Source organism: Telopea speciosissima, chromosome 4 (genome assembly GCF_018873765.1).
Source record: "Telopea speciosissima isolate NSW1024214 ecotype Mountain lineage chromosome 4, Tspe_v1, whole genome shotgun sequence".
In the NCBI taxonomy this organism is placed as follows: domain Eukaryota; kingdom Viridiplantae; phylum Streptophyta; class Magnoliopsida; order Proteales; family Proteaceae; genus Telopea; species Telopea speciosissima.
This window is the reverse complement of record NC_057919.1, coordinates 21,972,538-21,998,966: the sequence shown is the minus strand read 5'-3', so window position 1 is coordinate 21,998,966 and position 26,429 is coordinate 21,972,538. Positions and strand designations below refer to the sequence as shown.

At 40.0% G+C, this 26,429-nt stretch overlaps 2 protein-coding genes and 1 pseudogene across 4 annotated transcripts; 2 read left to right on the top strand and 1 right to left on the bottom strand.

The window, feature by feature from the left end:
• The first annotated feature begins 1,322 nt into the window (after positions 1-1,322).
• LOC122658761 (probable glucan 1,3-beta-glucosidase A) lies at positions 1,323-24,931 on the top strand. Of its 3 annotated transcripts, none has more exons than XM_043853862.1 (10): positions 1,511-1,681; positions 1,782-1,897; positions 2,006-2,125; positions 20,379-20,564; positions 21,484-21,642; positions 21,866-22,035; positions 22,138-22,293; positions 23,763-24,115; positions 24,256-24,435; positions 24,599-24,931. In XM_043853862.1, exons 1-10 carry the CDS (start codon positions 1,603-1,605, stop codon positions 24,682-24,684), a joined length of 1,605 nt encoding a protein of 534 aa, XP_043709797.1. In that variant the 5' UTR covers positions 1,511-1,602; the 3' UTR covers positions 24,685-24,931. The 3 variants fall into 3 exon arrangements, with proteins under 3 accessions (XP_043709798.1, XP_043709797.1, XP_043709799.1); XM_043853864.1 differs by having other exon boundaries at positions 1,539-1,681; positions 1,993-2,125; XM_043853863.1 differs by lacking the exon at positions 21,484-21,642 and having other exon boundaries at positions 1,323-1,681.
• LOC122658762 lies at positions 6,705-8,893 on the top strand. Its single transcript, XM_043853865.1, has 2 exons — positions 6,705-6,995; positions 8,244-8,893. The coding sequence occupies exon 2, from the start codon at positions 8,320-8,322 to the stop codon at positions 8,818-8,820; it is 501 nt and encodes a 166-aa protein (XP_043709800.1). The 5' UTR covers positions 6,705-6,995; positions 8,244-8,319; the 3' UTR covers positions 8,821-8,893.
• On the bottom strand, positions 24,921-26,060 carry LOC122659080 (annotated as a pseudogene).
• Positions 26,061-26,429: the final 369 nt, after the last annotated feature.

Below are 26,429 nucleotides of genomic sequence, written 5' to 3'. Positions count from 1 at the left end.
TCCATTACTTGTTTAGATCTGCAATGGCCCACGAAAACCTCAGGCTTATTGTCCTATGTGATCTCGGCCCATGTGCACCAGTACATATGAGCAAGCAAATGCTTGGACGGTCTTTTTAAAATCCTTAATTATCCATTAAAAAAAATCCGTATTTGATTCGTGTTCGTATCTACTTAGGATAATTCATATTTAAAAAATCAATTTTTATAAACTATCCAAATGCTTTAAAAGCTAATCAGTTGCGGATTTAGAGATTTTCATTCAAACTAGATATTATATCATCGGTTTAGGTCCGATTATACAACTATGATCAATGAATAGTTTTATAAATAACATTTGGGGACAGGATTCATGCACGGCCATGGAAATCCCCATTGACGATTCGTAAACTAAGGGAGCCATAGTTAGTTTGGGTATTTCAAGGGGACCAATGTCCCCATCCAATGGCTTCATGTGCGATCGTGTCATGCATGACCGTACACGAAACCTTTTTCTAATAATATTTTATGATAGTAAAATACCCTTATCAATTCAAAATATATTACAATTAATTGAACGAGAAATTGAATGAGTGAAAAAAACTTTTCATGAGGATAACTACATAATTTCAGATATAACACTTCAACATCAACCCTCCTAATGGAATCATGGATTCAGCCATTCACCTTCTCATCTTCTTGGGATTTTTGTTTCTAGTTTTTTGCCATTAAATGCAGACAGTGAAACCGTAGCGCGACTCTCACCACACTCATAGATTTCACTTTTTAGCCTCCACTATAAATATACATGAATAGTTGAAAATCCGTATTCCATCCGTGTTTGTATCTTTTTAAAAAAAATTGTATTTAAAAAATCAAGTTCTGAAAATATCCGAATCTGATCCACAATAATGTTTGTATCCCTACCACAGCTCATTTGCTACACAATGCCAATCCAAGCCCTAGGTGGTCCCAGTAATGGGCATTTAAAGGTATCAACCTTCAATATAGGCCCAGTACCTAGTAATGGGCTTGTTATATGTTTTCTCTGTGGTACCTTCAGTCCTTCAAAAAGGCACTCTCACTCGTCTAAAGACTAAAATAACCTTCTCAAGGACATATGTCATGTCTTGATTGGTTAGGTAGAAGATCCTTATTCTCAATCCCTTTCTTCAACTAAAAGCCCACCTTTTCACCTTACTTTTCCTCTTCTAGTCTCTAAACCCTTTTCTATACTCATAGTAAAGGCTGAAACCAATCCCAGTACTCCAAGCAAAGCCATTTCCAAGTGTACCTACATTTCACAGGCTCACATGGCTGATGTGCCCAGAAATAGAATAGAGTTCCTTCTTGGCGGTGGATTTCCTTGTCTACATGGTTATATGTGTGCATGTAATGGTTGTACAGGCATTAAAACTTATTAATAATGCTTGTTGACAGAGTTCTGTTTGGGATTAATTGGATGATAAGAAAGGAATACTGACTAGTGATTACTGAGGTTCTCTTTTTAAGTGCTGTTGGGTTTGATGGGGGTGGGTTTTGAATTACCATCTCAATTGGGTTTTGCTTGGATTGCAAAACCAGTAGTTGCTGGCATCAAGGGCATTCCATCAATTTCTTTTGCATGGAAACTGGTTTCTGCAGTTGGGTTCTTGCAGTTACAATGTGTTGTTGGCTACTCCTCCTTTCTAGAGTATGCTCTGGTAAAGTTTACTTTTCTTCATAGTTCTTATCTTTTTTTTATCTTCTCTTGATGTTTCTTGAATAAATTCCTATTGTGCTCATGATTTCGACTTGATTCAGGAGGAAATTTGAATGGAGTCGGTAAAGTAAGAGGTGTGAACTTGGGAGGATGGTTGGTTGTGGAAGGATGGATTAAACCTTCTCTGTTCGACGGTATCCCCAATGGGGATATGCTTGTGAGTTGCTCTGCATGTATTCTTTCTTATAATTTTAATTTCTTGTCTTGATGCGTTGGGTTTCTTCAACTATTTCTTATTAACACATTGGTAAGGATCCAAATGCAGGATGGAACCCAAGTGCAGTTCAAATCAATGGCGCTGCAGAAGTATGTTTCTGCCGAAAATGGAGGAGGTCAAGCCGTAACTGTAGACAGAGACGTACCTTTATCTTGGGAAACCTTCAGGGTATGTTTCTGGAATCAAATCCGTTGTGCATTATCTTTTTATTCATTTAATTTGATTTCCTGTTACGTTCTCTTTTTCGTTTACTTGGAGTGATGGTATTTAATGCAAGTTCCATGCTGTATCTGTTCATATTGGAGTGAGAGAAATGATTTTAGAGATATTAGAACTAGTAATAATCATCCATTTCCATTTGAATTTCATTGCTTTGCCCCTTATTCTTGTCCTTCTGAGCAAAATGATGTAGAGATATTAGCACTTGTAATAATCATCCATTTACATTTGAATTTCATTGCTTTGCCCCATATTCTTGTCCTTCTGCGCGCGCGATCCTAATTCATAGTGTTCATTTGAACCCCCCACCCCACCCCCACCCCCAAAAAAAAAAGAAAAAAAAAGAGAGAGAAACCCTAAGATTTACACTGCCTGGTTGGGCCTCCCCCTCTCTGACTGGACTGACTTGGGGAAGTGTCAATCTCCTACGGAACGTGCTTCATAGCTGACGGACTGGACTGCTCTTTAAGGGAAGGGCTGCTGGGCTCCCTCTGCCCTTTTCCTTTTTGGTGACTAAGCTCTACTCGCGTCAGCTATAGTAACTGGTCACTTGTCCCTGTCCCTAAATTGACATAGACCATCTCCTGTCCAAGAGTTTCTATTGATTGGATTGAAGGTAAATGATTTATTGTGAATTGACTGGTGGGTTGATGGCATTCATTTCTCATTACCCTTATGAAACCAACCGAAAGCAGCTTGCGCATATGAAAGAAACTCTCTTCCCGGATGAGCTCTCCAATCCGAGCAACGATGGCTCGCGTACAACACTCTTGGCAAGAAAGTGGGCATAAACCAACTGCAATAACTCCGGGAAAGATTGGATAAGTTAGAACATGCCTTTAAGAATGTGAAAGGAGTAGAGGTGCAGAGCCTTAGCCTCTCTTAACAACATTCATTTTCTGAGAAAATATTGGAAGGTTGTGAAAATATGCATCCATTGTAAGGATGTGCATTGATTAGTGAACTGGTGATGGACGAAAATCATTTGTTAAAATCTAAACTGGCAGTGTTTACTCGAGGGAACTTTGATATTCACCTAGTGCTCTATGGTGTGGTTTGGATTTTATCTCTGCAGACATAGATTCAGTTCTAAAGGTCTCATTTGTGACAACTGGCTCCTGAAGTAATAGTATTTGGAGAGAGAGAGGAACACTTGCCTTCTTGCAATTAAATCCTGTTCGGCCAACAACAAAAATAAGCAGCTAGCTCCTAATCAAGGCACAGGACACTTCTCCTCCCCCCCGGTGGCTTCTTCTTTTTGTCAGTTTTACAGCACAGTATGATCGCTTCTCTAACAGTCGGATAAATTAATTGGGATGATTGTCTGATAGAATATAGAGAATATAAAAACTGTCTGCATCTGTAGCAATAATCAGTTTTTTTTTTTTTAATACATGAAAGAATTATATTTTTTCTTTTGAGCAGCAACCAAATACAGTGGGTTTATACATGTACTTGGTTTCTGTCCTGCTTATCTTTTCTACTTGCATTTGTGAAAAGATTATATAAATTTGTACCTCCTTACTGATCATGGTCAAACTCCATTGGCTAACATAAGCAGTTCTATCGAGACCCATGGACTCTCTTGTTTCAAAAGCCTAGTCCAACCAGTATGATCTGATATTGTTACAATTTCCTTTGAATCTCCATTGTCTTCTGATGCAGTCTAGATCGACAAATCCCAGTTAGGAATTAAGTGAATCCCAACTGCAGGACAGGTCCATGGATTCAGATCTGATATCTGAGTGTATATGCAGATCTGTAATAGAATGGAAACTGCTGGGATGTAGAACAGCTCTATTCCCAAGAAGGAAAACTCAGATTGATGGAAGGGAAGAAGGAGCTCGATCTGCTAGGCAGAAGAAGAAGAGGGAGGGAAGAGAGAGAAGAAATTACTCAAATTGTGGGTAGCTGGAATGGCCTTACATATATTATTAATCTTATCTAAAAAAAAGATTTAAATAAAAAGGAAGATAAACTCGAAATCTCCCATGCATAAGCTGTTTTAAAGACTTCTTAACTACCCAATGCTAAGGGAATTAATAAAAGAAAATAAAAAAATAAAGGAAACTTCCTGCCTTGCACAAACTATGGTTGGGTATCCTAGACCCAATAACTGAAATAGGTAACCAGTTAAATATCCAACTTTGACTGGACTTATCCTAATCTGTTATACGACTTAATATTAAATAAAGAAAGAGAGTGAAGTCCTAAATCAACCCACTGATAAGGCTGGTTCATTGAAGCTGGTCACACAATCAATTGAACTATATTGTGAACTACAAAAGTTTAAATCTGAACCAAACCATTCCTGCATTATCTTCCCTTTGAGGCATCATCGTTGTCCCTTTCCATACACCCCAAAATAACTACACAGGGTAATAATTCCTGTAGAATTTCCCTTTTAGACCTGAATTTTCTGGGAGATCAAGTTATAACTATAGACTTAATGTCCCTAGGGCCTCCCTAGCATACTTCAAACAATTCCAAATAGTAATTCTGAACCGTTTTGCTGTTTTTCCAGCCCAAAAACAAGTAGTCCATTGATTCTTCTTTTACACATGATGCATTTATTTTCATGTGAAAATCCTCTATTTTTCAGGTGGTTTAATGCCAATATCCAATCAAACCAAAATAAATACCATTAACTAAAAAAAACTCTTGAGGAGGGGGTAGGGGCGTGGTGATGTCCAGATACTTTAGAGGTTATAGTTATGTTCTGTTTCTGCGCTTTCTAACACCTCAGTCCTCTCTAAATGGGTCCATTCCATGTTCATATAAGTGTCGGATGAGGCAATGCATTATTCTATCTTACTGGCCAGGAGGTGTCTTCAAAATTTCGGTAGCCATTTCACATGTGTCGATCAATTGTTATGCCTTTGTCTAAGAGGAAATATATCTCTGAATCTCCCAACCAGTGATTGAACTTCCTTGAACTTACTTTTAACCCCCCCCCCCCCCAAATGGTAGAGGATGTTTATGACCGAATATGTCTTGTTTCTTCATGATATTTTTCAAGCACAGACCCCAAGTGAAGTACTTTCTTTCAGTCCCTTGCCGTGTCTTCAGTTCAATAATTGCATCATTCATGTGGCTATATTTTTTTGGGGGAGAAGGAATGACTGAAGAAAATGGCCTATATAGAGCTAAAAATTTTCTTACCTTAAAGGAAACATAAATAATTGCAGAAGCAAACAATTGCAGGATATGCTAAGAAGAAATGCACAAGGGGAGAAGTAAGGCCTTAACGTTAACAATTGGCATCTGAAGCCAACTAGAATCATGTATTCATGTGCAAGTTTTGCTCAACTTGGACACCTGGCTTCAGCCATGCTAGTCCTAATGAATTGTGAACCATTACACTTGAATTTGATTCATGCTGATTTTATATGTACTTCTGAGTTAGTCAATGCAAATCTAGTTCTGTTCAACTCAGCTGTTAGTCTGTTATGTGAAGTTGTTGAGTTTGAGTCAATTACAAGATTCGTTTATTTCTACTAGAAACTAGTCCAACATGATCTGTTTTTATAAACTCAATTATGAATTTAAACTGGGACTTTCTAAGCATCATTCATAAGGCAACATTCTCTTCTCTAAGTGTGAAGGGTTGTTAATACAGTCAAATTCTAAGTATATGTGGGGTTGATGCAAGAGATATGTGGTTACCATATTCTCTTTAGTCCTAATCGTTAGTCGGAAGTGTTAGAATTTATGTAATAAGGGTACTTTAGGAACTAGTTTGTTGTCTAGTAGTCTTATATTGTATTTTTTCTTTTTTACCTTTTACCTCCCTAAGGAGGTGTATGTAATTCCTTACATCTTATGAGTGAAGTAATATAGGTGTGGTAGAGATTATTCTCTAACACAACATTCTACCATCATATCTCTTGTTCTTCTCTTCTCCATCTTCTTCTTCATCCTCCTACTCTCATCTCACCTCTTTGTCTCTTGTTCTTTTGTTCTCTTGCATTTCCTACATTCTAACTTGGTATCAGCTAAGCTCTTTGGTTTGAGATTCGTCCTACCAGTTCTCCACTTCCATTTCTCTCGTTTTGGAACCCTAGGTTACAAAGGGGTTCCAAGGAAGAGACCATTGTGTGGAAAGCTCAAAGGAACCATGAGATAAGCTTGGAAGAGGGTCATAGAAACTTCAAAAGAGGTCTTACGTGAAGAAATAGGAGATCAAAGTATTGTTCATGTGAACAGTGATTTGGATGTTGTAATGTCTCTCTCTCTCTCTCATCTGGCTGTTGATGAAGCTGGGGTACGACTCATTTGAATTGCGCTGGGCCTCTCTACCACTTCCATAAGCCCTCGGTTCTTGAAGAGAAGGGCTCTGGAGCCACAACTCACTTCTCCACTGTTTTTAAAGGTTCTGAGAGCTTTCTGGATCTGTTTTTTGCTCTTGAAAGTTTGTCTGTGATGGGTCTCAGCTACCTTGTGTTGTGAACTCTATATATATATATTTTTTTGTACCTTTTGAGTTACTATGAGATGTTGCACCTTGAAGAGTGCATTTGAGCTGGATTTTTTTTTTTGTGATATGTGTTTGACACCCTTGTTGGGTTTGTTTTTGAGTATTGGGAAGGAAGATTTGGGTAGAGTGTGTACTCCCCATCTTGTGTGTGTATTTCTACAATCTGTCTGACGACAGTGGACTTGGAGAAGTTTCAGCCAGTGCATCGAGTAGTGTTCATCTTACTCAGATGGCTTTTGAGAACCCAAATACTCAGATTTCTATTGTGAAGTTGGACAACAAAAATTATTTGGACTGGGCTCACTCTGTGAAGCTTTCCTTGCGGAGTAGGGGGAAGCTAGGGTGTGTAATGTAGTCCTAGATACGTAGGAGACCTACTAGGAGCCAGACAACCAGGACCTGTTAAGCTGCTGGTTCGATGGGTGCTGAATTGATGTTTTAGGTCAAGTTTAGGGTTAGGGTTAGGGTAATGGGGATGTATCTTATATGGTAAAGCTAGGCAGGTGTAGGGTAGTCTAATGAACTAGGTTTTATAGGTTTTAAATGGGTAGAAGTAGGCCAGATGGATTAGGGCAGCAACTAGGTTTAGGGTTTTGGGTTTTTGAAAAGGGGGAAGTGAAGGAATCTAGGGTTTAGAGGTGGAATTAGGGAAAGGGCTTCAGGTCGAGTTCTCTAGGGGTAGAGAGGGTCACTCGGCCAAGGTATGGAGGTCTGATGATGGCTGGATGTGGCTGAACTGTAATTTAGGGTTTTGGGTTTTAATGGGAGTTGAGGGAATTTAGGGTTTTGATGATGGGATGGGCCTGAGGTTTGGACTGAGTGGAGGGAATACTGTGAAAGGGCTGTAGCTAAAATATGGATGGATTTTGATGGTGGAATGGAGTTGGACAGAATTGTGAAGGTTTAGGGTTTAGTGGATCGATGGGTTTTAATGGTGGATGACAATGGGGATCGATGGGGCTGGGTTTAGAGGATTAGAAGAAGGGGAATGACTAATAATATTAACCACTTCCTTGGAGTTGTAGGTCTTCAATGGTAGCAGCTTGAAGACAAGTAGCAGGTCCTCCCGATCTACAAGATGCAAGGAGTCGACTGGAAATCCACCAGTCCCTTCACCTTGATATAACTCACAATGCAACACTCAATAGAGCAAGGCAGCAGCAGCAATGGCAGCAAGCAAGAGTAAGTTTTTAAATTCTGAATTGTGAGGGAGCCTCCCACGAGTTGTTTTATTTATAACATGGCCAATGGCCTAATTCCTATTCAGCCTAAGAGTTTGATCACTAGGTTGATTCCTAATACAAATACAAACTCCCTCTTTAGAAATCGTGGAGGGGTGTGGGGACTAAAAAAAAAACAACTTAAAATAAGAGAATATTCCCTAAGTTATAAAAGAATAAAATCACTTAAATTGGACCATGGTTAGAACCGGTTCAATTTAAGTTTACAAAATAGACTAAGTAAAGAAAAATAAACTAAGTATGAAAACTAATAAACTAAGGCCCCAAGCACTTGGCTCTACGCCTAGGGCTGCTTCTTCTTCTTATTTTTGCGGATGTAGGTCCTTGGATCTGTATCAGTATGTTACAGGTATTCAGGTACCATTTGAGCTCCTAACCAAAGTGACCCAACATATCCCAAATGGGAGGCTGAGAACTCCACTGTTATGACTTGGCTAATATTCTCTATGAAACCTGAGATTGGAAGGAGGTTCATGAGAAAGGAAACTGCCAAGGACATTTGGGGTAGTATCTCAACAACTTTCGACCGAGTGGGTGGCTTGGCTAAGGTATATCAACTTCTCCAGAAGGTTATTACAATGAAGCAAGGGGATAGGACTATTTCTGAGTATTATAATACTGCCATTGGTCTCTGGGAAGAATATGATCATTATAGGGACCTCCAACTGTCCAATTCAGAAGATGAAGCTAAGGCTTACCGCACCCTTGAGAAGGAGCGTGCTCTTATTTTACTTGGTGGCTTGAACCCGAAGTATGAGCCAATCCGGATACAACTCTTGGGCCGGTCTCCTCTTCCATCCTTTGATGAGGTGTGTAGTTACTTGCAGAGTGAGGAGACTCGAAGAGTGACCATGGAACTTGTGTCCTCCCTTGAGCGGTCTGCTCTTTCTTCTAGCTCCCACAGAGATTGGCATGGTGGCGATTGAGGACAAGGGCCACCCCATGGAGATGACAGAGATAAGACTCTGATGTGATCATTGTGGGAAACCTAGACATACTAGAGAGGCACTGGGTACTTCATGGACATCCTCCTATTACACGTGGTGGACCTACTGGGACACATGGAGGTCGTATAGGAGGAGCCAGAGCGCATTCTGTGATGACTGAAACTGATACTATGAGGTGTCCACCTAGCATACAGGCAATGCACAACTCCCTTACCAGGGAGGATATTGCAGCATTTTGCAGGGTCATGTCACAGTTGGGTAGCTCATCTTCTTTAGTTACGGTGCTAGATTCCTCAGCTTCAGCTTTACAGGTCTCTACATCTGCCCTTTCCATTGCTCCATCTTGGGTTATCGATTTTGGTGCCACTAACCACGACTGGTACGTCCTGCTATTATGATTCCTACTCCATTTGTTCTGGTAGAGATAAGGTCAAGGTGGTTGATGGCTCCCTTTCTTCCATTTCTGGTAAGGGCAGTATTCTTTTTACTCCTTCCATTTCACTTGACTCTGTTCTTCAGGTCCCTAACTTCGCCACTAATCTTTTATCTGTAAATCACCAAATCAAATCCCTAAATTGTTGTGTCACATTTTTCCCTTCTCATAGTCTCTTTTAGGATTTGGTGATGAAGAGGATTATTGGCAGTGGGCGTGAGTTACTTAAACCCCGATTATCTTTTTTGGCCACAGTTCAGTCCTATGTTTGTGGATGCTTTGGCATCAACGTCTTGGTCACCCTTTTTTGATATTTATTTACTTCTTTTTCTTCTTCCGATTTCTTTTATTGTGAACCATGTATTTTTTCCAAACATTATTGTTCCTCTTATCCTTATCATGGCAATAGATCTGATGTTCCTTTTCATATTGTGCATATTGATGTTTGGGGACCCTTTACTACTACCTCTTTATTTGGTTACCGCTACTTTGTTTCTGTTAAGATTATCGTGTTTAGTTATTTGGGATTATGGGTTATTTCTGTCTTTTATGGTCTCTCTAGTTAGTTCTATTTAATTTTATGTCTCAAGGGTATTTTGGGTGTTTCTTATTGTAATTCACTTGAGTTTGATTATAAATAAAACCTGCCTCTCACGATTTAGTAATTAACTAAATCGTGAGAAGTCTTCTCTCTTTCTCTCGGTTTTTACTTCTTCTCTTCTCAGATCTTCTTCTTTCTTCTTTGCTTTCTTCTTCTAGTTCTATTGCTACAGGTTAGGTTTTATCTTCAGTTCTGTTACATGGTATTAGAGCATTGAATTCTGATCCACGAGATTCTCCTTGCTGCTGCTGCTTTGAAGGTTCTTCATCCCTTTATTTCTATTGTGGTCTACAGCAACCATATGCTGCTTCTATTGATCTGAACTCTAGTCATATATTCATGAAGGATTAGAGTTCCCTGCTATGCGGCAACTGATTGTGTATGTTCCTGCTGTTGTTCGAAGTCCTTGAAGATTGGTTCCTTGCTTGCCTAAAATCCTGACAATTGATATTCCAAAACCCTGTGGAAATCGATTTGTTTTTCTTTTGGGATCTGTTCTTCATTATTGCTGCTGGATTTACAATGATTATACATCATTATTGTTGGTTATCTTCATCAAAGATTATACCTCTGTATTGGGCTGTTCTGCCCTATTCTTCAAGGCTATCGATTTTACCCTGATCAGGGTTTACTTTTGGGCTGTTATCGACATTGGTGTTTACATCTATTATTTTCCCTAATGGTTGATTCTAAGTCTTCTACCGACAACTTTAACATTCAGATTACCAGTGTGAAGCTGAATGCTCGCCGGAAGATGAAATACCTTACCATGGCACCTCTAGAATCTACTGATGACAAATATGATGATTGGAAGGCTGAGAATACAACCCTTCTTTGCTGGCTTTGGAATAGCATGGAACCCTCCATTGCTTCTAATGTCATGTTTCATAAAACTGCCAAGGGTGTTTGGGAAGAACTCAAGGAAAGCTACTCTCAAGATACAAATCTGTCCCGAATTTATGACCTCTATGAGAAATTCTTCTCTTTTAAACAAGATGGAAAATCCCTTGGTGAGTATTACAGTTCATTGAAGGGGATGTGGGAAGAACTTAATGTATACCAGCCTATCTCTACTGATGCTGCTGTAATTAAGTCCCAACGATCTGAATTTTTGGTTGCCAAATTTCTCTCTGGGTTAGACTCTGATCTTCAATCCATCAAAAGTCAATTGTTGACTGGAGAGAAGATCCCCTCTATGAATGAAGCATATTGTCGGTTCCAGAGAGTTGTATCCCCTTCAGTGGTGAAGTCTGATTCAGCTTCTCCCAACAAAGATAATTCTGCCCTTTTCACTTCTACTGGAGGGCGTAGCCGTGGTGGTGGTGGTACCTCTTCTCGCGGTTGTGGATTTACTTTTGGGCATGGTCGTGGAGTTGGTTCTGGAGGTCATGGGACTATGTCTAACACTACTGGTTCTGGTTCTGGTTCTGTTAATGCTGGTTCTAGATGGTGCACTCATTGTAATCGGTCTAATCATACTATTGATAAGTGTTGGCTCAAACATGGCAAACCACAGTGGGCCCGTGAGCAGTTTGCAAATTCTGCCGTATCTGATGGAGGGGCTGATTCTGTGCACTCTTCCGACCCTGCCCCGGGATCCTCTACTGATGGTGGTAACTCTTCTAATGACTTAGTCTCTCAACTCTTACAACGAGTCCAGCAACTTGAGACTTCATCTTCTACATCTACAGCTGTCCTTGCCCACTCAGGTACTACTGCTTGTTTTGCGTCCTCATCCTCTCCGTGGGTCATTGACTCCGGAGCATCTTCTCACATGACCGGTAAGCCTAATTTGTTTTCATCTTACACACAGTCTTCTATAGTTCTATGTCCTCTCGGATTTCTATTGTAGATGGATCCTCCATACCAGTCACTGGTCATGGGAAAGTTTCCTTGTCTTCTGACATATCGTTACCTAATGTTCTTCATGCTCCCAAGCTTCCTCTTAATCTTTTGTCTGTTAGTCAATTAACTAAAACTTTGAATTGTTCTATAACCTTTCACCCTTCTTATTGTGTCTTTTAGGATCTTGCAACAAAGATGAAGATTGGTGGCGGGTATGAGAAGGGAGGCCTCTATTACTTTGATTTGGGAACTACATCTACTGCAGCGGTTGCTACTTCTCCTCGCGTATCTCCTTTACATTGGCACTATCGGCTAGGACATCCTTCTCTCTCTAAGCTGCAGCACCTTGTTCCCAGTTGCAAGTCTGTCTCCTGTATCGAGCGTGAAGCTTGTGAGCTTGGCAAGCATCATCGTACTGTTTTTCGAGTCTAGAGTCTAGGAGTACTTTATTTCAGTTGGTTCATTCGGATATTTGGGGTCCTTGTAGGGTCAAAAGTCGGTTAGAGTTTTCTTATTTTGTTAGTTTTATTGATGATCATTCTCGGATGACATGGCTGTACCTCTTGAAGGATCGCTTTGAATTTGTGTCTGTCTTCAAACAGTTTTATAATGAAATTCGAGTTCAATTTGGTGTTCATTTAAAAGCTTTGCGTACTGACAATGCACTTGAATTAATTCAGCGTGAGGTTTCTCATTTTTGTTCTGACAATGGCATTATTCACCAAACTACTTGCTCTTATACACCCCAACAAAATGGTGTGGCAGAGCGCAAAAATCGCCATTTGTTAGATGTCACTCGTTCTTTGATGTTTCATATGCATGTTCCCAAACTCTATTGGGCCGATGCGGTGTTGACAGCTTGTTTTATGATTAATCGTATGCCTTCTTCTGTTCTCAATAATCAAATTCCTTTCAACATAATGTTTCCTGATCGAGCTGTTTTCTCTCTTCCTCCTCGTGTCTTTGGTTGTCAGTGTTTTGTTCATGTCCTTCGCCCAGGGCTTGATAAGTTATCTCCTCGGGTTGTTAAGTGTTTATTCCATGGCTATTCTCGTACCCAGAAGGGGTATCGATGTTTTGACCTTGTTACTCGCCAACAGTTTACTTCTGCTGATGTTACCTTTTTCGAGAATTCCCCTTATTTCGCTGGTTCCTCCGTTGATGTTACTCTTGATGTGGTTGGTCGGGTTGCTGCCCCTGCTCCTCTTCCTCTGCCGATAGCTGCCCCGCCTGTACAGGTTTATGTGCGTCATCACCAACAACAACTGCTGCTTCCTCTTCAACCTATTGAAGCCGCCCCTTTACCGCCACCAGTTGATTCTTTGACTGTAGATCTTACTGTTGGTGTTGATGATCTCCCTATTGCTCAGAGAAAAGGTACTCGTACTTGCACTACCCGTCCTCTTTATCCTCTGGCAAATTATGTGTCTATTTCTCATCTTCCCCTTCATTATCGTACTTTTGCTACTGCATTACATTCTACTTTTATTCCCTCTTCTTATACCATTGCTATGTCTCACCCTGAGTGGAAAAATGCTATGGATGTGGAGATGGAGGCTCTCATCTCTCGTAAGACTTGGTCTTTGGTTGATCTCCCACCTGGTAAGGATCTTGTTAAGTGTCGTTGGGTGTACACAGTGAAGTACAATCCCGATGGTTCTGTGGAGCGGCACAAGGCTCGTTTGGTTGCCGAGGGGTTTAACCAGACCTATGGGGTCGATTATTTTGCGACTTTCTCTCCTGTTGCAAGGCTGAATTTAGTTCGTATTTTGCTTTCTCTGGCTGTTAACCTTGACTGACCCCTTTTCCAGATGGATGTGAAGAATGCTTTCTTATATGGTGACTTGCAGGAGGAGGTGTATATGGAGCAACCTCCTGGTTATGCTGCTCAAGGGGAGGATAGTGTCCGAGTTTGTCGCCTTCACAAGGAAATTTACGGACTAAAATAGTCTCCCCGTGCCTGGTTTGATAAATTTAGCGGTGTTGTTGCTGGTTGTGGATTCTCTCACTGCTACTCTGATCACTCTATCTTTGTTAGACGACAGGGGTCTAATGTAGTCATCTTAGCAGTATATGTTGATGATATTATTATTACTGGTAATGATGCTTTTGGGATTGCACAGGTGAAGACATATCTACTTGACAATTTTCAGATTAAGGATTTGGGTAACCTTAGGTATTTTCTTGGCATTGAGGTTGTTCGCAGTTCTCGCGGTCTAAGCTTGTCCCAAAGAAAGTATGTTCTTGATTTACTTGATGAGACAGGTATGATGGGTTGTAAACCTATTGATACTCCTATGGACCCTCATGTCAAGTTTGGTGCTTCTGATGACACAGACTTTAGTGATCCACACCAGTATCGACGCCTGGTCGGTAGACTTATTTATCTTACAGTTACTCGTCCTGACATTTCCTTTGTTGTGGGTGTTGTCAGTCAGTTCATGCAAACGCCTAAGCAAGTTCATTGGGAGGCTGCTTGTCGTATTTTACGTTACCTTAAGGGTGCTCCTGGCAAGGGGCTTGTCTATCGCCGTCATGGACACACTAGCATTATTGGATTTTCTGATGCTGATTGGGCTGGATCCGATGGTAATCGTAGATCTACTACAGGTTATTGTACTTTCTTTGGTGGTAACTTGGTTACTTGGAAGAGTAAGAAACAGACTACTGTTGCTCGTTCCAGTGCAGAGGCTGAGTACAGAGCTATGGCTCACACAACTGCTGAATTGATGTGGGTTCGTTCCTTTACTCATGAACTTGGTTATTTCAGTGGTCAACCCATGGAGATGTACTGTGATAACCAGGCTGCTATCTATATTGCCAACAACCCTGTGTTTCATGAACGAACCAAGCACATTGAAGTTAACTGTCGTTTTGTTTGCGATGCTGTCCTAAAGAAGTTGATTACTACTCCCTTTGTTCGATCCCAGTTTCAACTTGGAGATATGTTTACCAAAGCTTTGTTTCGACCATAGTTTGCAAGTGGCTGTTCCAAGCTGGATCTTGGTGATGTCTACGCTCCAGCTGGAGGGGGAGTGTTAAGATTATCGTGTTTAGTTATTTGGGGTTATGGGTTATTTCTGTCTTTTATGGTCTCTCTAGTTAGTTCTATTTAATTTTATGTCTCAACTCTCAAGGGTATTTTGGGTGTTTCTTATTGTAATTCGCTTAAGTTTGATTATAAATAAAACCTGCCTCTCACAATTTAGTAATTAACTAAATCGTGAGAAGTCTTCTCTCTTTCTCTCGGTTTTTACTTCTTCTCTTCTCAGATCTTCTTCTTTCTTCTTTGCTTTCTTCTTCTAGTTCTATTGCTACAGGTTAGGTTTTATCTTCAGTTCTGTTACAGTTTCATTGATGATAATTTTTCCCTTACCACTTGGACTGTGTTGATGAAACATAAAGTGATGTTCATGATGCCTTAAAAATATTTTATCAGATGGTCTGTACTCAGACACCAAAATTAAATTGTTCGTTCTAATAAAGGGGGGGAGTACATGTATGGTGGCCTTCGAAACTTTTTTACTGCCAATGGCATTATCCATCAGCTGGCTTGTGTTGACTCACCTCAACAGAATGGGGTAAGTGAGAGGAAAAATCGCCATTTATTGGAAGTTAGTAGGAGTCTTTTGTTTGGCCTGAATGTTCCTAAAACTTTTTGGTCTGTTGCTCTTCTTACTGCTGCCTTCTTAATCAACCGCATGCCCTACTAAACTTCTTGGTTCCAAAACTCCTTTGGAAACCTTGTCTCCCCAGGTTCCAACTTTCTCCCTTCCCCTCAAGGTATTTGGGTGTGTTTGTTATGTTCATTCAAACAAATCCTCTCGATCTAAACTTGACCTCAAAGCTCTCAAATGCATCGTTCTTGGGCATTCCCCCACTACTGAAGGTTACAAGTGCTATCATCCTTCTTCTCGTAAGCGGCTTCTCTCCAAAGATGTCACCTTGCTTGAGTCTGTGCCTTTCTTTTCGTCTCATCAACATCCTTTTCAGGGGAGACTAATGGGAGTGAAAAGGCTGCTGATGTCATTCCCCTCCTTCCCCCCCATTGCCTATTCATTCTTTTATGATTGATATTGGGCAACATAAAGCCATGGATGTTGTTGATATTGGTGATCATTCAGGTGGTGGTTTTGGTAATGAGAAGGAGTTATTTGTGTACAAAAGAAAGGAAAAGAAGACCTGCTAAGAGTCCTCTTTGGATACACATCCTGAGATCCACCTTCCTCAGTCAGGTAACATTCCTTCTCCCCCTTCTGAGTCAAGCCTTCCTATTACTATTAGAAAGGGAAAGAGAGCATGCACTAATCCTATAGCCTAGTTTGTTTCCTATGATGCTTTCTCTCCTACAGGTGTTGCTTTTACTGTTGCCTTTTCCTCTGTTTCCATTCCCAAGAATGTCACCAAGGTCATGTCTGACCCAAAGTGGAAGCAAGCCATGTCTGAGGAAATGATGGTGCTTGAAAAGAACTATACTAGGAAACTGGTTGATTTTTCTAGAGGGAGAGTTCCAGCTGGATGCAAGTGGGTCTACACGATCAAGTACCGGTCGGATGGTACTATTGAGAGGTACAAGGCAAGGTTGGTGGCCAAAGGGTACAGTCAGGTGTACGTGATTGACTATCAGGAGACATTTGCTCTTGTGGCTAAGCATAATTCTATAAGGGTCCTCTTATCATTGGCAGTAAATAGAGGTTGGCCATTGTATCAGTTGGATGTGAAAAATGCTTTCCTCCATGGTGACTTAGAGGGGGAAGTGTACATGTACTCACCTCCTGGCTTCAAGTTTCCTTCAACTGAAGGGAGGGTGTGTCTCCTCAAGAAGGCTTTATATGGTCTCAAATAGTCCCCAAAAGCTTGGTTTGAGAGGTTCTGGCAGGCTATTTTGAAGAATGGATATTCCCAGAGTCAAGCTAACCGCACCTTATTTACCAGGTGAGGTAATGGTACTATTACAACCCTAATTGTCTATGTAGATTATATTGTGGTAACTAGAGATTACAGGGTTGAGATATCTAGTTTGAAGACCTACTTGGCCAAATAGTTTGAAATCAAAGATCTAAGACCCTTCAAGTATTTCTGGGGAATTGAAGTGTCAAGGTCTAAGAAGGGAACAAATATATACCAAAGAAAGTTTGTGTTGGACTTGTTGAAAGAAACAAGGATGTTGGGTTGCAAACCTGCAAATTCTCCTATTGAGCAAAATCACAAGCTAGGAAAACATTGTGGTCCTTCCCTTGTTGATGTAGGGAAGTACCAGAGGCTAGTAGGGAAGCTTATTTATCTGTCTTTGATTCTCTCAGATATTTTCTTATGCAGTGGGATTGGTGAGCCAGTTTATGCATGCTCCCAAGAGTGGGTACTTGAATGTTGTATACCGCATCCTCAGATACTTGAAGTCCTCTTCAGGGAGAGGACTATTTTATGCCAGACACAACCACTTGAGGATAAAAGATTTCATATATGCTGATTGGACTAGATCCATTTCAGACAAACGGTCTATATCTGGCTATTGCACATTTGTAGGTGGTTATTTGGTCACATGGTGAAGCAAAAATCAGCCTAGTGTAGTTAGATACAGTGCAGAGGCAGAATTTAGGGCAGTGGCTCATGGAGTTTGTGAACTCATATGGTTGAGGGATTGGTTCAGAAGTTGTGATTTGATACTGAAGGACCTATGTAGCTCTACTGAGATAACAAAGCAGCTATAAGCATTGCTCACAATCCGGTGCAACATGACAGAGCAAAGCACATTGAAGTGGAACGACACTTCATCAAGGAGAAGATAGACTCTAGCTGCATTTGCACTCCTTTTATAAAGACATCAATTGGCAGACATCTTCATCAAAGGGCTACACCTCTCATCAGTTCGGTACCCTATTATGCAAGCTGGGAATGCATGCCATTTATTCTCCAGTTTGAGGGAGTGTTAGAGTTTATGTAAGAAAGGTATTTTAGGAACTAGTTTGTTGTCTAGTTGTCTTATATTGTATTTTTTCTTTTTTACCTTTTACCTCCCTAGGGAGGTGTATGTAATTCCTTACATCTTATTAGTGAAGTAATATAGGTGTGGTAGATATTATTCTATTCTACACAACATTCTACCATCATCTCTCTTGTTCTTCTCTTCTCCTCCTCCTTCTCCTTCATCCTCCTACTCTCATCTCACCTCTTTCTCTCTTGTTCTCTTGCATTCCCTACATTCTAACTGGAAGTACCAATGGAGAGGGCAGATGGGACTGTCTTTCCCCCCCCCTCTAATTGGTGCTTAAAAACCCAGTCCAATCCCCACAAATTGAAGGTAGGATTCGATCCCATGACCTAGTTACAACAAGCTACAGTCTTTATCAGATGCATTAGCTGGCTTCTCCCTGGGAGGGACTGTTCAACTTTATGATTAGGAAGAATAGATATTGCTTATAGAACCATGAGAGATCCTTTTACCATGTATTCTGTTTTGACTGCAGTGTGGATCTAAAGTGGTCTTTTGTAGCTGCTTTGGGTTTTGGATATGAGTGATATTGGTGAATGTTGCTGGTGTGACATGTTTTTGAGTATGGATATGTGTTGCTAATGGGTATTTTTTTTTGTTGGGGTGTGTGTGTATGTGTGTGTGGTGGTTGTAAAGAGTTTATTGTTACAAACCTTCCATCCTTATTGTTATTTGCTTGTGTAACTCTTTATCTTGGGGAGGTTTGGTTTCCATGTACATTTCTACTTCTTCTAGATGTTTGTTAATGGGGAGTGTTCCTTCTCAATTATATAATATCCTTGTTATTTCACTAAAACCGATTTGTTACTGTTAGAAAATTCATAAATTTCAACAGTTTGCTATTTTTATGATGAGCAATATGGAAAATTTCTGCAGTTCTAATATTTTCATGGTAAAAAAAATCGAGTAATGGATTAATTATATAGGCAAAAGAAAGCCAAGAGTCATAGATGATAAACATGGTTTAGGAAAGAGGTGTTAGTGGAAATGATAGAAGAATATTGGTTCTTGGTTTTTCTTGTGAAAAATTTTCATTTAGTTACCAGTTAGTTTCTAATGCTTATGAATCCTGGACCAGTTTTTCAACAAAATGCATTTACTTTAAATGATGGAACCAGTAAATATGTATATACTTGTATAGTAGTGGTACCCATTTGTATTTATTTTATTTATTATTTTAGTTGGCGTGCAATTATAGTGACTTACATTCTTTATCAAAGAAAATTAAAGTAACTTAAATTAAAGAGGGATGGGAAAAGAAGTGAAGAGAGCCGTAATAAAATTTCCTGAAATTCCACATCGGCAATACCCCCTTTGTTTGTAGTAAAAGTATGTTCCTTAGTGAATTATTGCATGAATATGGACATGTCAGAATCATAGTTAAAACCGGAACGGCAAAAAAACTTTGTTCGGGACGGCTTATTTAAAACAGCTTAGAAATTAAATGGGACAGTAAAAAAAAACAGTCAAACAATTCAAGAATGGCAAAAAAACGAAAACAGACAGTACATGTTTAAAACGTTTAGATTTTTTAAGTACGAGACCAAAAAAAGCGGCAATATACATACATGTGGAAGAGGTGGGGTAGGAAAATAAGAAGATAATTCTTTCCTTTTCTTCTTCTTCCTTTTATTTTATATTAATATAAAAGAGAGGGAGAGAGAGAAGAAGAAGAAGAAGAGTCACTTAAGAAAAGGTCAATAGCTCTTTAAATCCTGACAGATACTCGCCGGAAGGACACTTTGAAGATCCTGGTCGCCTCTAAGCCCACTCGTTCCGGCGTCCACCAGCCTCGTCTCTCTGCTTTTGTAAGATCAGTCTCAATAACTTCCCCTGCAGACCTTGAGTGTCCCTCTGATCCCTCCTGAGACTCAAACTCAGTTCCCTGACACTCAAGCTTAAACCCTAGCTGCCAGTTTTCACCTGAGCAAAGTCGATCTGGAGAAGGAGAAGCTCGCTGGAAGCCCATTTTTGCTGCCGTTTTTTTTTTGTCTTAGAAAAACGCAGTCGTGTTTAATAGGCGAAGTCAAGCCGAACGAGTTTTCGGCGTTCATTTGACAACAGTTTGGGAGTTGTTTAAAATGGGAAAGAATGGCACAGCCGTTTTATTCGACTTTTAAATGCATTTAAACCAATTATGGGACTCAGAATCTGATGCTTGTAGGGTCGTCTGATGTGGTCAGGCAAAAACAGTGGATTTGGGGTTTTCATGTAGAAACGACATTTACCTCGAAAAAACGGGATATCTTTTAAAATGCATTAGTCACACACCTATAGGAGGGAGCATAAATAAATGTATTATCTCATATTTTCTATGAATTTTCAATGGCAAAGGAATAGTTTATTATGTACATCTCATGCTCAATTATATCCAACAAGGGGTTAAGAGAGAAAATACAGAGGTAATGCTGAATGAGTCCTTGGAGCATGAGATTCCTACACGAGTCAGTGGAGCATGAGAATCCTATGCATGCCCAACATTGAGCTTCATCCATTTAAAAAAATCTATGCAACACTTTTCATTACTAATATTCTTATCAAGAATTATTTATCTTTTCTCTTTTACTAAGCATATAGTCTTTGGATTAACTGTTTTCTTGAATTTTTCAAATTTTTTTTTTTGTATGATGTCTTGGATTATTTATCCACTAGTTTTTATTGTACAGTTGTGGAGAGTATCTGAGACAGAATTTCAATTCCGTTCCCTTGGAGGCCAGTTCCTGACATGTGATGCTGAAGGGGATTCTGTAACAGCAACAGCAGAATCACCGTCCATGAAAGAAACATTTTCTGTTGAAAGAAATAGTGATAACAGGATTCACATTAAACTTAAAAGTGGTACCTATCTTCAGGTATGATTTTCTGAGTCATTTTAAACTTAAATATAGGGTGAAATCTAGAGTAGCTCTTCTTAGGGTGTGAATTTGGTCAGTCCGGTCGGTTTCGGTCAGGCTGGCCGTAGGCACCACCCTATTTGGGTCCTGACCTGAAACCAGACCGAGTATTTAATTGGTCCTGCTACCCAAGACTGAAACCGAATCTTATTTGGTTTGGGTTCATCGGGTTTGCAAGGGGTTTCAGTTAATCGGTCGAAAATCAGGCCAAGACTGATTAACTGACCAATAAATGGGAGGAAGTGGGAAAAAATGTATCATGAACAAAAATTATGCAATATTTTGGGTTTTGGTTCAATTGGGTTCTAATTGGTCCAGCCCATCAGTCTAATTGTGCCACACTCAGACTTACTGGTTATTTGAAAGTTTTAATGCTTAGACCGAGACTAAACCAATTAATGAACTAATCAGTTCGGTCTCGGGTCTTGTCGGTTGGGCTTGGTCCAGATTAGTTGGATCGATCTCTTGATTGACATCCTTGACCGTTTTCCTTTAAGCATTAGAATAGGGATCCAGTATCACAGTGGTAAACTTGTCACCCATGTCCAAACCTAATTGGGACAGATTCAGCTGTCCATCTTGTTCAACTACTTCTCTTACCGCTGGATCAATTCTTATTGTAATTTCTGATTACCCTGAAGTTGGCAATAGATCAAATAAGATGAGGATATTGAATTTAGTTGTAGAAGGCAATGAATTGGAGACATGAAATGGTGGGGGAACACCCTGCAAGTGCAATGCCGCTATGCCATACGTAGACATTTCCTAGGATCCAGGGAGCATGCTGCCTTATGTTACGTCGATACTAACCTTTTCTTTTTTTGACTTTCTCTTTTGTAAATTTGATAACCTTACACAGTTAACTTTATTTGTTTAGGCTACATTAGCAAACCAGCTCACCGCAGACTATCCAGGGAAACCAGGCTGGGATGACAACATGGCTACATTTGAGATGATTATTGTAGTAAATAACTTGCATGGAGATTACCAGCTAGCTAATGGTTATGGGCATGACAAAGCCAAGGAAGCTCTTACGGTAACTTTTGTTCTTTTAATTTTTAAGACAGAAAGAACGCTACCTGGTCACGTGCCCCCTGAGCCTAGACATAGGGGGTGGGGTACGAAATGATGGGTTGAAGGTGCTTGAGAGATTTGAGGGATCTGTAATCACTGACTTCCAACTTCCAGCATTGACAACTTTGATTAAAAACTAACCACTCTATCAAGTTCAATGAGTTTTGTGTCTCTGGAAACTGCAGGAACATAGAAACAACTTTATCAAACAGGAAGACTTTATTTTCCTGTACAGGCATGGGATAAATACAGTGAGGATACCAGTTGGTTGGTGGATTGCCCAGGATCCTAATCCACCACCACCTTTTATTGGGGGTTCTCTGGCAGCCCTTGATAATGCATTCTCATGGGCACAGTAGGTCTTGTTCCAATCTTATCTTAAATATTTTAAGCATCAAAATTTGTCACCTTTCCTTTTTGATGTGGTTGATCCATACTTGCAAAACCTTTGGTGCAGGATGTATGACATAAGGTGCATTATTGACCTTCATGCAGCTCCAGGATCCCAAAATGGAATGGAACATAGTTCCAGTAGAGATGGTTCAGTAGACTGGCCGAGATATCCAGATTACATCTCACAAAGCCTGGATGTTATTGATTTTTTGGCTTCCAGGTACTTCATATCAGACCTTTATAAGCCCCATGATGCAGGATCATTATAGAAGTTGCTAGGTTCTAGCAACTCTAGTGTTTACTCATAAAATACATTATTAGGATTCAAATGAATTTCAGATCAAAGGAATATATTTGATATGAAAAGAAAGGGATAAGAAAGGGATGCAGGCTATATGATTAGGGTTTCAGATAGGGTTTGTAATTGAGAAACTAAAAAGGGGCCGTAACCCGGTGCATGCTTTCGCAGGGCCTCAGTAGGGATGGACTGGAAATGGTCCTAACTTTGGCATTTTGGACAAAACGGTTACTCTCAAGACTCGAACCTGTGTCTTCATGCTGGCAGCTGAGCTTTTTGCAGCACCCTTTTGAATTAAAATGATAGTGCCCAGAAAGGTTGTTAAGGGGAACAAATTCAGAACTGTAGATTGGATCCATAGGGTTTTTATGAAGGCTTTGATGGGTAAGAAGAAAATTTCCTTCCTGTGGCAATAGGGATTAGGTGGTATAGCCTGGCTGGCTTGGGTTTGAGAAATTGTTAGGTTTTGGGATGATTCATAGGTGATTGGAGAAATTTAAAGCTTGAGTGCGGAAATAGTAAGGCTGATGGTTTAAATTTGAATGTTGCAGAAAATTTCTGGAAATAAGAAGAAAGAGGAAGAATAACTATAGAAGTAGAAAAACCTAGGCAGCCATACCTTGAGAGAAAGCAACATTACTAGGCAGTCATACCTTGAAAGAAAGCAACATTACTTCGCTAGAAGGAACTTATTTTCAGAAAAACCTCTGAACTTCGTTAAGCTTTGAAGTGTAAAATATACATGATATGAGAGAGAACGACTGGTCAGCCAGTATAATTTTCTACAACAACAACAGCAACAACCATAGCCTTATCCCAACTAAATGGGGTCAGCTACATGGATCTGAAGAGGCCATTACAGAATAGAAATAAGAGAAGTAGAAGGAAGTTTAAAAAAACAAAAAACACAAGGAAGTAGAAAAAGATAAAATAAAATTACTAAATGACAAAGTCTAAGCAGTAGTCAAAGCAGAATCCCAGGAACATCCCCCTACGAGGGGTCGGCTACACGGGTCCTTGTCCTCCACACAACTCTATCCATGGTCATACTAGGATCGAGCCCTACCACATGCATATCCTTTCTTAACACTTCTCCAATAGTCATTTTAGGCCTGCCCCTACCTCTTTTAGCTCCTTCAAACTGAATCAGGTCAGTGTAATTTACTTTTTAATATTATTTCAAAGCTTCTTTTTGTTTTTAATATTAATGTTGAGATATTGACCAGGCTGGTAGTGTCCCATTGGTTCAAAATTGATATTTAATGAAGATCAGCATCATATTTGTGTTCTTATTCTAATAAGAAATCGACCTTGTTTGATACATCCATCCACTTTAGTCATGAGATGAAAAAAAAAACCTGGCTAATTTAACATGTGTCATTCATTTTCAGGTATGCAAACCATCCTGCCCTGTTGGGGATTGAACTTTTGAATGAGCCCTCTGCCTCCAGTGTTCCACTGGATGTCTTAATTTCATACTATTCAAAAGGGTACCAAATTGTACGGAAGTACTCGTCGTCCGCTTATGTGATTATTTGCCAGCGAATCGGCAATGCAGATCCATTGGAGCTATATCGAGCCAATATTGGATTCTCAAACATTGTGGTGGATTTGCATTACTATAACCTCTTTGACCCTTTTTTCATTAATATGAGTGCTGTTGATAACATTGACTTCATATTCAAGAGTAGGCAAACACAACTTCAGGTCCTGAACAAAGCAAATGGTCCGCTAGTCTTTATCGGTAAGGCAAGATCCCCATCTGGTTTATTTCAAAGAACTCTACTTTGCTTTGATAGAACATAGAAGTGTCCCATTTATAAATGATCTTTTAGTTTTCTCATTTTACAAAATGGTGATATTTTGATATGTGGATGGATTCAGGGGAATGGGTAAATGAATGGAACGTGATGAGTGGGTCTCAAGTGGACTATCAAAATTTTGGAAGGGCCCAGTTGGAGGTTTATGATACAGCCTCCTTTGGATGGGCATATTGGACGCTCAAGAATGACAGAAAACACTGGGATTTTGAATGGAACATCAAAAAAAAGTATCTCCAATTAGGTAAAATTTGAGCTTATCCACTGTCTACCTGGGAAACTCAAAGCTCAGCCACTAGGGTGCTTATGTTCAGTCACTTATTGATTCTGTCTCTGATTTTCTATTAGTCATGCCCAATTTTGTATTAGGTTTAGTTTTATATCTCTTTTTCAAATATTCCACACAGGTGATTCATCAAAGCAGAAAATTTCAAGTGGTGCTTGGTGGTTTGCATTGGCATATTGGTGTCTTAATTCTCATTACATATACTGACGGAGCAAACTAAAGTTACTTCATATATACAGAATAGAAGAGCAATATCTTCAGAGGCTTTCTTTGCCTTTCATGGCTCATCATCACACGCATATCTGAACTGTGAGTGTTTCAAACAGCATCTGAGAAAAGATCAGAGCATCCACAGATTATGAATACCCTTGTAAAACATTGAGGCTCATATTTGACATTCTTTTTTGATACTATATATTCAAAAGATCACATTCAGTTTTTGCTTCCAAAATAAGTGCCATTTTGAACAGCTTTTCTTACAAATTTGATGTCCATCGTCTAAAGCCACTGTTTATAGATCTGAATGTGCACTATCTTAACCACCTGACCAATAGAGAAATACCCAAGAAAAAGCACTACCAAGAAGCCAAAATAGGACAATGGTAATTTACCTAGTCCCATGACTTTTCTGATTGGTGTGAAAGCGCAATTCCAATTGCAAAATCAAGACAGTAGAGCAGGTCAGTGGCCATGATGCCACTTCCTGGATGAATGGGATTTTTTCAGTTCAAACCAAGTGGATGATAAACGTCTGCATGAGGAGTCCCTCAATAAACCAAGCTGGATGGAAGAAGTTGGTTTGTAGTGGACCCCTGTCCCATAGTAGTAACAGATGAACACAAGGGTGGCAATATCACAGATAGAACACACAGGTGCATTCCACAACAGAAGCTAGAGTAAGCGTTTGAGACCATTTTTGTGGGACCCAAGAGATTTCTATTTGAGCTACACTGTACAAGAAGTTGTGTGTCAGGAGCTGCCTGGGGGTCAATGGCTCGAATGGGAGGAACAGCATAGCAATGAGTGAGGTGAAGCAGCCCCTCTCAACACCTGCAATGAGGTTATTGAGGTCTTTCTCCAGTAGTATGGTGTCAGCAAAGTCCTTCGCTGTGCTTGCCCCTGAATCAACTGATATCCCGACATCAGCGGCATCCAAGGCAAGGGAATCATATATTCCATCCCCCAAAAAACCCAACAATGTGGTTCCCAGACGATTGCAAGGACTGGACTATGTGGAGCTTCTGAGTTGGGGTGAGGTGGGCCAGCACTGTTACTCTCTTATCTGTTTCGTGGAAGGTAGCATGATTAAGGTGCTCCAGATCAGGTCCAGTGATCACATGGGAGGTCCTTATACCCACCTCCTTGCAGACCTTTATTGCCAGGGAGAGTGAGTCACCAGTACACACCTTTTCCTTTACTCCCTTTTCAGCCAGCTTCCACAGAGCTTGCTTTGCAGATTCCTTGGAAGGGTCAAACAAGGTTACAAGGCCAAGGAAGACCATGTTTGATTCAACTTTCTCATTTTTTGTTGTATACACACCATTATGTTCCTGCAGTACAAAAAAAGTTTGGTAAGAACAAGATTAAGCACTATTTTCAAATCATACACAAGATGTCATGCATAGGAACCATTCAGTATCATCCTGGAGAAGCTTCTTAAACATTCAGTCGTCTCCGAGCAGAATTCAGAATGTGGAAATCAGTTGTCAGTGGACCTGGTTACAGATGCAACCAACTATAGTATACTTGTCAGCCAAATCACCAACGATTGACCAACAAAATCTGGTTACCTCGGAAAAAGTGGCAAAAAGTTGATACAAGCATAGGGGACAGAAAATTATATGCACTATTAGAACTAAATTGACCATTGCTTGCAGTCAAATCATTTTTTGACAATTGTTTATGTTAAAGTGTATCTGTGTGTGTCGGTTTGAGGTCCATGGGGGTCCATG